Raw genomic sequence first — 12,906 nt, forward strand, 5'->3', positions numbered from 1 at the left:
GTGTCAACCCGAAAGATAAATATGTGATGCTTGAGAAGCTAAAAGACAAAAATAAAAAAGCACAATGGTTTGTGCTGTTTAGCATAGTGTATCATAAAAGTATCAAGGCTCTTGTGCGTAAACTGTAGGACTAGTTCTAGTATAAAGGGAAAAACTGCAACTCATGTTCTAAAGTAAATTTAGCAGTTGGGTTTGGACTAATCTGTGTACTAGTGTTAGCTTATATCCAGTAAAAAAGTACAGAACATTTGCTCAACCATTTGTAAGTTATAGAACAAATTAATTTTCGTGGGAAGCCATATAAGCGGACTGTACAGAGCACCCTTAAGTCTTCTCACACCGAAAGTATAATTTGAACCCCTCTTAGTAATTCTAAGTAAAGATTAGCCATTCTCCCTTCTCTTTTCATCTTCCCATGCATACGTATAAGATGCAATTGCATCTATACTGCAACTTCTAGAAGCTTCCTAGCTTGTACATGGTAAAATTTTGGAGGGGGGGGTGCTTCAGCACCCCAAGCACCCCCCCCCCCCCTAAATCCACCCTTGATAAAAACTTTATGTAATCATGAATAAATTGCACACTTACTTAATGTACAAGAAAAATCATATGCTTATGTAGTATACAGACTCATTTGTGTGATCTGTTTAGAAATTATCATATAGCTAAATATTATCAAGGCAGCCAACTCTTGCAACACTGTTCATCACAGAAAGTCTCCACTCTTCAACTTCACCCAGCAGCTTTTCACAGAGGGCAGGGTATTGATCTTTTAAATCCTTAGTTTCTCCAATATCATGTAGCAAGTCATACAACTGATGATGATGTACTTTTCCATTCTCATAGCCAGCAATCAGCTTGTACTGGTCTCCACTAACAGCAATGTCATATTGTCCACTAAAATCACCATTGACATTAAAAGCCCAAAATATGGAGTGGTTTCTGTGTGACACCTTCCCTTGTAACAATGGAAGGATAGAGATCCCATCTAGTGGCTGATCATCACTAGGCTTCACACCAAGTATATCATACACAGTTGGTAAAAAGTCATTAGTTACAACTGGAAACCAAGATACTCTATTTCGCTCGATAAAGTTTGGCCATTCTATTATCCCTGGAACACGGATACCTCCTTCATATAATTGTAATTTGCGTCCACGTAGACCGTTAGTTACCCCTGGGGTGTTGATCTCTGGTCCATTGTCACTGGTGAACCACAGGACTGTGTTATCTCTGATCCCTAAATCTTTTAAGAGCTGACGTATATTTCCTACAACATCATCCATAGCAGAGATGGTACCATAATAGTCTACTTGCTCTAAATTATATTTCTGATTTAAATAAATACTTTCATAGTGTTCTGTTGCAACAAATGGTTGATGTACAGCATGAAAAGGAAGGTAAAGGAAAAATGGTTTTTTAAGATTGACTTGTTCTTTGATGAACTTTTTTCCTAGCGACCAAATAAACTGTGAGTCGTCACCAGAAGTGGGATCAGGCCAGGGCTCAATGCCAGTTGAACCATTGGTATAATAGTTTAAGCATGGGAAAGGACGTGTTTGGTGACCCATTCGGCACTCAGCATTCTCAAAACAGCCACAGTTAAAAGTGCAAGTTGGTCCTGATCTTTCAGTAGCCTGCCACTGATCAAAACCATGTTGTCCAGGGTGAGACACTGGCCACAATTTACTTCCACTATTCACTTTTTTAAAATCACCCATATGCCATTTTCCAAATAAAGCAGTAGCATACCCAGCTCTACGCATTACATCAGCTACTGAAATTTCTGATAATGGTAAAGGCATTGTTTCAGGCTTGACAAAGTCATGCTGATATAATCCTGCATTTGCACTCCACAAACAGTACCGATTATGGTTTCTTCCTGTTAACACAGTTCCTCTGGTAGGAGAACACACAGGAGCACCACTGTAGTGTCGCTGTAAGAGTATAGAGTTAGGAGATTTTGCCATGTTGTTCAAGTTAGGAGTCATAGGACTTCCATTGTTATATTGCACATCACCCCATCCTACATCATCTGCCATTGCAAAAATGATATTAGGCATCATGTGTGTAACATTTGCAGTGTCTTCTCTTAATCTCTTTTCTTCTTCTCTTACATAATGATTCTGATTGATCGAATTTACTTGATCCTGATGGACTGAATTAACATTACCTTTGTTCTGCTTGATTTGATCCAAATCTATATGGCCTTCATCAACCTGACCACATGTACCCGAATCAATTTGATTACATGTAATTGTATTAGTTTGATCTGGAACTAAAGGAAAAGGTAGTGAAAGTTCTCCATGTGACAATGATGACCAGTATGCACCCGATAACAACAGCACAACCAACACAATCAATGGAATGTAGTAGACAGGTTGTTTTGTTTTGCACATTATCTTACCTAAACATATTGAATAAAAAACTAAATAAAAAGTAATGAAATAAGAAAGGTTGCTTACACCACTAGTATATGTGCACCCTATGATCCCTAATTGAACTCAAAATTTATACTTGTAGAATGTGTAAACTTTCATATAAAGTACTACAATAAGTCCCTAGTGTCTGTAGCTAGTACCGCATTTACTTGGCTAAATGCTGTGGAATTTATCAAGAAATCAATGTGGCAAATATTCAAACTACTGACTGACCACTACTTGATACTCGTTTATGCCCATAATTTTAAAATCAATTGTGGCACTGCTCAAGTGCAGCTACCATTGAACATGTGGCATTTAACCAAGTAAACACGGTAATAAAGTGCACCTTGTGTGAATGTGACACTGGAATGACTGATAGTAGAACCGTTGGTGTTACCATAGAAACTGGCTACACATATGTTTGCAACTGTAGTACAATCATCAGGCTTATAAATTGAAATTTCCAGCAGATAGTTCAATAGTCATGCCTTCTGCATTGTTGGTAACACTCACAAGTAACAGTTGATTAGCTGTATAAACTGTTCATTACTCAGTTATTATTCTCCAGTTCCAACCAATACGTGAGTTCTAAAATTGCATAAAATTAGTATTGCTACCAACTGTTAGCCACGAATGGCTCCCTAACAACCTATATACAGTATTCCAGGCTGTGCAATATTTGAAACATTCTCTCTCTGGATTCATACGGTAAATCAGTAAAAGCACTACGTGTACTTATGCACTATAAAAAAATATACCAAATAAGTGTGGTCTCTTGGTAATACTTAACGCTATATTTTCGCATTGTGCTTGGCACAGTACTTTAACCAGTATTAATTCTTCATTATTTTGACTATATTGCTAAACATTTAAAAATGACAGTATGTGACCGGATTTGCGAAAAGGGGCCTTCCACACATATCCAATTCTATGATCTTGAAAGATCATAACTTTGTGTTCAAAAACGCTACAAAGCTGAATTTTTCCCCATCTATTAACCCATAGTGGTGCTCACTACCTTCCAAAGTTCAAGGCTATACTTTTTTCTAATCTGAAATTATGAAATGTCAAAGTTCATAAATTGGATGTGTGTGGAAGACCCCTTTTTGCAAATCTGGTCACATATACTGAATACTAGCTAACTAGTATTACATGCTTTAAAAGATACATACAGCTTCTAAGTGTAAAACAACAAACACATCTCAAGAAATTAAACTACATAACTGGTTTGGAACTACAACATATATTACATACAAACTCTAGATGTGCTAAACAGTTTTGCCACATCATAATGAGTGCACAGGAACATTTTTTAGCTTGGTACAGCAAATAGTTTAAGTATAAGAACAAGTTGATGTTGTGCTACTTCTAAATACCAGACGTCCATGCAATTAATACTACATCCCAATTAATCAGCCATGTATATAATTTAGTTTATATTCATGCTATACTTATTATTAATTCAGCTAGATAATTAGAAATTGCAAATACTGTAATTTAGCGTATTTCATAATTCATGAATTATTTTGTAATTCGGTAATTACGTTGCTATGCACTGCTTAGGAAGCGTAACTATAACAAACCACTTTAAACCGCAACTTTAAACCACAAATTACACACAGAAGTATCTTCTCAACTGTTTTATAATGTGTCTATATTGTTTTCTCATGCGAATTGTATAGAGAAAGCCTTGAGGCTGCCCTTTATTTTAGTTCGCATAAGTACGGGTAATGCCCCCTTTCAACCAGAAGGATATGATACCTCTGGTAGCCTAAGAGGCCTTCAGTGTTGTTTAAAAGTTGTTAAACATCTATAAAACTGAAAGGGAAGACTGTTCAAGAAGTATAAGAAGACTCACCATATCCCCGCCCAGAAGAAACCACCTCAGAGCAAAGTTTATATGTGTGGTAGGTAGGTAGGTAGGTAGGCAGGCAGGCAGGCAGGCAGGCAGGCAGGCAGGCAGGCAGGCAGGCAGGCAGGCAGGCAGGCAGGCAGGCAGGCAGGCAGGCAGGCAGGCAGGCAGGCAGGCAGGCAGGCAGGCAGGCAGGCAGGCAGGCAGGCAGGCAGGCAGGCAGGCAGGCAGGCAGGCAGGCAGGCAGGCAGGCAGGCAGGCAGGCAGGCAGGCAGGCAGGCAGGCAGGCAGGCAGGCAGGCAGGCAGGCAGGCAGGCAGGCAGGCAGGCAGACAGGCAGGCAGGGGTAGTTGGAAAAGGAGGATACGGTCGGACACGGACGCGGACACGGACACAGACATTTTCAAAAAGGACTTTTACATTTATATAACAGTTATTTTTCATACCTAACGCTGTTTTTACAGTAGTCTTCACCGCCAGACCCAGGCGTCGATCTTTTCATAGCGCTTATCCATTCATAAGTGCACGTGCGAAGGACTATACCAGCACTCCACAGCATGCCAAAGATCATAATGGTGTTGTACACATGTTCTAAAGTCTAATACAGAGTTATATAGTTGTAGAGATTAGCTTGTATGCCCCATGCAACTTAGCTTAGCAGGCCAAATCCACAATCTTACGCCTTTTAGTATAAGGCGCAGGCGCTTATACCAAGTGTTGAGGATTTCAAGGACCTGGCCTACGAGATTAAGTTGGGACATGCTAGATTAATCTCTGTGACTCTGAATTAGATTTCTAGAGCACGTATACAACACTATAATGGTCTTTAGAGTGCTAGTCTATCCTTCGCACGTGCGCTTATAAATGGATAAGCGCTATGAAAAGATCGACGCCTGGGTCTGGAGGCGAAGACTACTGTAAAAACGGCGTTAGGTATGAAAAATAACTGTTATATAATGTAAAAGTCCTTTTTGAAAATGTCTGTGTCCGTGTCCGCGTCCGTGTCCGACCGTATCCGCCTTTTCCAACTACCCGGCAGGCAGGCAGGCAGGCAGGCAAGCAGGCAGGCAGCTAGGGAGGCAGGCAGGCAGGCACACACACAGAGTTTTTATGAAAACAAATTCAGTAAAGTGGGCACGCGCCTGGTTTAAAACAATGACTACACGACAAAGCTTTTATAGCGGTTTTCCTGGCTTTACAAAATGAGTCAAGGGTTACATGCTATACTAACAATATGTTCATGTCTTCAAGAGTGCAAATGTAACATCAATCAAGCAAAAAGGATATTCATTTTTGAGAAAACCTTAGGCAAATTCACCAAAAAATGCCTATTAAAAACACATCTGTATCCCGCAAATTCTCATCACATGACCATGTTAACCTATAACTGTTGCATTTCCAATCCACTATGTGTCTACTATGGTAGAACATACAGTAGTGGTAAGTGGATGGGTGATGGAAGCTTTATGAGTTCTCCAAGCTTCCAAACCAAACTATACTGTCAGGCCTGTCATGTAATACAAATTTCAAGTTCATAAGGTGAGGATAATGTGCACTTTTCACAAGTACGGAAGAGTATCCAATGCCTAGTATAGCCTATACAAACACACTGCAACGAGTTCACCTTTATACTCCTTAATACCAGAATTCCATTGGTCAGGCTAAACTAAAAATAGAGTCGAATGCTTATGTAAAACCATATGACGAGAGATTTTGATGGAAGTGGATTTTAACAAATTTGATGAAGTGGTCAATTCATCAACTTCTCATTTGAATTAGCCTTCAAAAGTGAGTGTTTGGATCAGGCCTGGTTTGAATACAAGATATCTGGATTTTTGTCAACATTTGATTGATTTGTCAACAAAGTGTGGATTCATCAAAGTTTCCTACTGTCAAAATTGTCAAACACTGAACACACAATTACATCAGTAAGATTTATAGGGTGAATACACACACTACTACATATATGGTAACACCTGACAAAAAAAGCCTTGATGTTTAGCTAGCAAGGGGTGTCACAATGGCAGGTTGATGTGCGACTGTGGTCAAACTCAAAACGTCAAAGTTCAAAGCCATGAAATAGTGCAACAGAGTGCAAAACCCACAATCAAAACTGTGCATAAGTTTAAGAAATTATGTATAACTCACAAGCTGAATATGATCTTCCAAGATATTTCAGAAGACATTTCATCATGATTATAGCAGCACACACCAAGAAGGTATTACACTATAGTACAAGTGCAGGTGTGTATTGGATTTCGGAAATAAAACAGCAGTCACTATACTTTGATAAAAAAATGCTCAAATCACTGCACTGATAAATGCTTTGAGTCACAGGTCTAAAATTTTGCCTGTTCAAGACTTAGCCTCACATAACCAGACCACTACATGTGTGTGTGGCACATGCAAAGAAAAGGTAGTAGTCTGGCTATATGCAAGACTAGTCAAGACTATGACCAAGGACAACAGAGTGCATCCATGGCAGCAGGTCCATCTTACTTTGATCAGCTGACATCTCTCCAGAGATGGTCCGCTTTGATGGGCACAGGGACTACTAAATCCAACCTTTTTGTCTCTTAGTTGTCCAGTACATGCCAACTGGTGGTGGTGGCAAGGGCAGTTCATCTAGCCCGGGGTAAAACAGAACAAAAAAACCCCCGAGGTCAATCAGCGTGTGCCTACGTGACATCCGCTTGTGTGATCAACATTTTTAAAATCACCAATTGAGGTATTAATTTGATCAACGAGGAACTTGACTTTCACACTTTAAGTTTCTTGGGTCCCCGCCCATATGCAAAAGAAGTGGTCTCGCTACACGAGACTTGTTAAACATTTACTTATCACATAACAGTTACTTACCACCGAAACTGTCGTAGTCTGGCGCCACTAACCAGGAGACTTGTCAGCTTGTCAGTTCTCCGCGGTTCTGGTGGCCTCTAGTTGGAATGGGTGCTTATCATAAGCGCCGCCATGAAAATTATTATGCTCTCTTCACTTGCAGCTGCAGCTGGACCGGAATCGCACCAAGTGACCATTCCCTTGCTGTTTTTATATGTGGAACTTGGATGCTCAGCAAAAGGTGTGGCATCTGGCCCATTGAAAAGTGCGGGCGCCGCTACACTTTTGATCATGTTTTGTTGATTTTTCAATTTTTCCCAAGCTAGCCCTTGCCACCTTACCATAGATATTATTTAGGAATAATATATCTTACTGAGCCAATGTATATAGTCTATGCGTGTTACTTTCTCCATGCCACCTCACTGCACCTGCCAGATATCGGCTCCACAGACAGTCTGGGCCAGATGCGGTTTATGTTATTTGATATCATCAAGAGTTAATAATAGTGGAACCCTCCACTATTATTAACTCTTGATATCATTGTTAGTACACGAGTCCGAGGCGGAGCCGAGGACGAGTGTAATAACAATGATATCATCCGAGTATACGGGATATAACTGTTTTATATCCCAGTGCGCGGGAGTACGCAGAAGTTTACGGATAATAAATTAAGTTCCGGTTTGCGTTCCTGTCACTGTGCTCAAGATTTCGTCCGAATTGTGTGGAGATTCTACTTCGTAGCTACAAGAGAGACCTTACATACTGCCTACAAACTGTAGCGAAGGGCGGTGTTATGAAGCAGCGGTTCCAGGTACGATTCGCCTTCGTCAGAAATTGGTATGGTGGTGTCGCGTGTGTGCAAGAGAAAAATAAAGACCAACAAGTGGCTACCATAGTCCAAGATAGAACGATGAAGCTAGAGGAAGTTAGTTCTTCACCAAACTGACCGTTGGGAGTGATTGCTGGAGCGAAAACCGTCACGGACTATTCTTGACATTTGTTAAACTAGCTATCACGGTATTGGTATTACTTGTAGTGTTATTGTGTAAAGGATTAACAGTTTTCTTGTAAGATTTAGGTAGTTTTAAGTGCTGTATTGGTGTGTTTTGTATCAATATTTCCTTATTTGGCTCTTTGTTCCATTGGTAAACAATGCCATTCGCGGTTATTATGATGTCACGAAAGAGACTGAGTGGCTCCGCAACAGGGTGATAAGTTAGTTATCACTGGGTGATAACTAATATATCGTACAGTAGCAGCGCCACTCTGTCTAGCTGTATGGTGGTAATAACCCATGGCCAGCGCGGCGCTTTGATACTCCCACGCACTGGGGTTTAAGTGTATATATATAGAGAGAGAGAAACATATACCAAGCATGCCAGGCATCACATACGGTCAAGTAGTATGCAGTGATGTAGATCTATATACAACTTAATGTTATATACACATGATAAAACTGTACCTGGAGGTGTGGGTATATGGAATATAGCTACGCTATACAGCATACATTAATTGTTTTAAGTATGAGCAATAACTGAAATGTAATTATAACTTATAGCAATGATTTCTGAAGTATAGAATAATCCAATCTCCACAATGAAAGTGAACCGGCAATTGCCACCTGCCCTCACCTGATCAACTTTGCCTGGTCTGGATCCATTTGCTACATACTTAAATTACATTAATTATATAATATGACCTTGCTGTTATTGGCTATACAGAGGTCTTTTGGATGAGATGGTCACAGCCTTGCAATTGATGTCAGCATCTGAATGATTTGATTATTATTTTAACCTCTCAACAATCGTTTTGGCAAAGCCATGCATTCTTCTGCCTTGTTGGAGTAGCAAAAAGACAAACTTAGTATGGATTGAATAGGGATGTTATAGCACCAATGTACTGTGATGTGCTTAGCTCTGATGGCAGAGAATTCCACATTTGAATGGATTTGATTTAGCTAGTTAGCTATATCTGAAAATTGTTGAGTAAAAGACAGGTGACAATGAGTGGAATTTGCAAAATATGCAAGAGTTCTGATGCCATAGGTAGTGACATATATAGTGTGATTTCAAAAATAATTATAATATTATATATAGCTATAGGAGGTAAAAGTGGAACACCTTGACTGTACATAGCATAGATGTAGCAGAATTTTAAAAGACGGTAGAATTTCATCCATTGAAGGTAGGCATATAGTACTCTGTCAAATTTATGGAGATTGAAAATTACATGAATGGCATGATTCTACAGCTGCTGAAAATATTGCATATATACCCTGAGCTGGTGTAATGAAGTGCCCCCAAACATCTCAAAAGATCTTCACTCTAAAAAGTGGACAATCAACCCTGCATGACTGTTCTTAATTAGTCTATTAGATCTTTTGTCCATAACTGACATACTTTGTAGGTCAGAATATTTAGGGGTGTTCGCACTGTTGCTATAAACCGCTTTCAAACTGGTTACAAACCAGTTTAATTCGTTCACACTTAAAGTGCTTTATTATAAACTGGTTATTTTCAACTCACCTTCTGATGTGATTTGAACCACCTCAAACCGCTTTGAAACAATCCACTTTACTCAGCTATAAACTAAACGTCTATCTAAGTATTATCCCACTAGGAACTCAGTCATGGCGTGTCCTGTACCTGATTTGTCTCGCTCGCCTTTGTCTCAGGTAGTGCGAAACACGCTTCTTCCTTGCTAGTTCCTTTTGTTTTAAACTTCTAGATTCTTCACTGCTTTCCAATGCATTCTTAACCAGAAAAACATTGCCAAAATTAACAACTCCATTCCGCTAAAGTCACTTAACTATTAGAATAAATAATTATTATAAGCACTTTCTTCATGGCTCCAGTGTTGAAGGCAATATTTCTTGTCTAGCTGTAGCTATACACCCATGCATTATACTGACTTTTTATATAGTCTATATTTATCCACTCAACTGTAACAAGTCACCCTGGCCTGAATGTAGAGAGTTTATTAGCTACAAACAGTTGGCTGTGTTGAGATCAGTTATGTTACGAGTCACCCAGTAGTGACTTTAAAACAAATCACCCTGCAGCTATATGTAATGTTCTATTGATACTTTATAGAGAGTTCAACTACATAGGCTTTTTTTGTTCTTCCTAGAAAAAGGGAAAGTAAAAAAAGTAATTACAAAGGGATGTGATATACCAAAACATGCAGCCAAGAAAGATGGCTCCACCCCCACAGGGGTGAAAAGTAGTTAAATGGTGGTGGCCAAGAGATTTTAAAAAAATGATAATTTGGGTAAACTTTGTGCCAAATCCTGATCTTTTAAATTTCAAGAGGGCTTGCTATGGATCCTTCGATTCCCTGAGAGATTAATGTTGCTATAATTGGCTATAAATAAATAATAATTATTGTTATGTTAGCTGTGTTACTCACTAGTTGTGCTACCAAATAAATAATGTTATACACAAATTAAAATTTCAATAGGGGTTCCTAAAATCCTTGGTAACCCCATTTGGCCCTACAAGCCTTCCCTATGTCCCTGATTCTAGATTATATTCAAACAGTAAGTGTCCTGCTTTAAGATGTTATAGCGCATAATTAAATCATCTCCTGAGTGACTATATTTAACATCTTTGTATGCATGACTGATTACAAAATTGATTGATACCATGCATGTGTAAGCCAGCATGGGTGATGTACTGTAAACGGGAAAGTTTTACCATAACTAATATTTACCATGAAATTTCCCCATTTACAATAACACACTATAGTCTAGACTCTATGTTGGCTGCATATTTGACCTATGCCAGCAAAATCAAAATAATAATTATTATTATTAGTGCTTTACAGTGGCACTGAAGGTCTGACAGCAACTTGTACTGCAACCTTTGGATTACCTAATATAGCTACTGAAGTATGAATAGATTACTTAACCTAATAAGCTAAAGGTGAAACAGAAAATGGACCAAAGAAAGGACAGCAATTACTGAAAACCTTGATTTCTGCTCTTCCCCACAAATTTTCATTATAGTTATTGGTATGGTACAAATGTTTATTTAGCCAGTCATTTGTTGTATGAATGTTAGGAATTACATTTCTCGTTCAACTCTGGGGATGCTATCAGAAAGTATTCTCAAAGATCTCTCACGACGACTACCTTTTCTCAATATGAGACTCAGATAATAGACTCACAAAAGGTTTTGTTCTCAGTAAATGCATAAACCTGACAATAACACATTATGTTTATATTGACAAGTGCAGACATTTTCATAAATATTTACAAGAGAAGACTTGGATTCTTTTCCTACCATCCATGGAGACCTTACATCAGACATTCCCTGAGTCAAATATACTCAAAATTTTGCCCAAAATGCTTTCAGGAGTTTTTCGAAATTTTCACCTGTTATGCTCTTCAGTGTTCCCATTATGCTCCTAGGTTAGCAACATTTCTTACAATTATCTTGGAATATTTTAATTAGTGAATGTTCTATTAGAGTATTTAACTACAAAGTGACTGTTTTATTAGAGAGTATCAATCTAAGGAGCAATGTACATGCCCTATTTCAATTTGCAGTTTCAACTGACTGCTCTATTAAGCATCTACTCAACAAGGATTTCTAATGACTGGAAGACAGCAAATATTGTGTCAATTCACAAGAAAGGATCTAGAAGTGACCCAGGTAAGACCTTTGCTGCACAACCTTCAAACAGATTTACTCCTTTATATTTACACATTTTGATAGACATAAAATTTTGTGTGATAACCAGCATATTTACTATGAGTATCATTTTAAAAAATATACAATTTGTATATAGTAAAATCATTAATCACATCCATCAACTTGGTTTTGCATGATCAAGTACCTGATGAAAGACTTTGTTGCAGTTGCACTATATATGGGAAAAAAAAAAACAGCCATTTGCTAGAATAGAATGTAGAGTGTTTAGCATAGAACTATTAGACTGTAGAGCATTCAGCCAAGTAACAAGTTACCCTGTACTGAGTTCGTAGCACCCATAGAGCTCAGCTTTATTATAAGTAGCCTATAGAGACTACAGCTACACTACAAGTCACCCAGTAGAGAGTTCAGCTACACAATAAGTCATCCTGTAAAAGAGTTCAGCTACAAACAAGGAGAGTTACAAATCACTTTGTAGAGAGAGTTCTACTACACAACAAGCCACTCTGTAGAGAGTTCAGCTACAGACAAGCCACCCTGTAGAGAGTGTAGCTACAGACAAGTCACCCTGTAGACTACATTACAAGCTACTCACCAAGTAGAGTGTTCAGCTACAAACAAGTCACAAGTCACCCTCTAGTGAGATTTCAGCTACATGTACAGCTATGTAGACAGTCATCCTGTAGTGCATTCAGCTACTGTACACCAGTAACCCTATAGAATGTTCAGATATGCAACACATTGAGCTAAGTCTCCCTGTAGAAGTTTCAGCTATGTAACAAGTAACACTGTAGAGCATTCAACTACATAACAAGTCACCCTGTAGTGTAGAGCATTCAGTTACACAACAATTCACCTACAGTATAAGAACGTTTAGTTACATGATAATATTGTACAGTTGCAAAGTTAAGTAGATACAGGATTGTAAATAACAATCCTGTAGTAAAGAAAAAACGGCAAATAAAGACTTGGAATTTCAAAACGAAGTGTAATCTATGCCACACCAGGCAAGTTGTGAAAAAAGGGTAAAAAGCCAGGGTGAAATGAAACCAAAGGTGGCAGCCAAGAAATAGCTGCAAAGCAAAGAAATAACAGCAATGATGTGAATGCAGACATTAACATCGTTGTAACTATTTCTT

The 12,906-nt window shown here is 38.6% G+C and overlaps 1 protein-coding gene across 3 annotated transcripts; it reads right to left on the reverse strand.

The window, feature by feature from the left end:
* Positions 1–549: 549 nt before the first annotated feature.
* On the reverse strand, positions 550–7,372 carry LOC136255859 (N-acetylgalactosamine-6-sulfatase-like). 3 transcript variants are annotated; one of them, XM_066048751.1, is made up of 3 exons: positions 7,134–7,256; positions 2,770–3,011; positions 550–2,407 (listed from the first exon to the last, which is right to left on the reverse strand). In XM_066048751.1, exon 3 carries the CDS (start codon positions 2,397–2,399, stop codon positions 666–668), a length of 1,734 nt encoding a protein of 577 aa, XP_065904823.1. In that variant the 5' UTR covers positions 2,400–2,407; positions 2,770–3,011; positions 7,134–7,256; the 3' UTR covers positions 550–665. The 3 variants fall into 3 exon arrangements, with proteins under 3 accessions (XP_065904823.1, XP_065904822.1, XP_065904824.1); XM_066048750.1 differs by lacking the exon at positions 2,770–3,011 and having other exon boundaries at positions 7,134–7,372; XM_066048752.1 differs by lacking the exon at positions 2,770–3,011 and having other exon boundaries at positions 550–2,278; positions 7,134–7,251.
* Positions 7,373–12,906: the final 5,534 nt, after the last annotated feature.

This window comes from Dysidea avara, chromosome 5 (assembly GCF_963678975.1).
Source record: "Dysidea avara chromosome 5, odDysAvar1.4, whole genome shotgun sequence".
NCBI lineage: Eukaryota > Metazoa > Porifera > Demospongiae > Dictyoceratida > Dysideidae > Dysidea > Dysidea avara.

Coding starts and splice junctions, on each gene's coding strand:
- LOC136255859 (XM_066048750.1), bottom strand. CDS start 2,399: ATGTGCAAAACAAAACAACCTGTCTACTACATTCCATTGATTGTGTTG.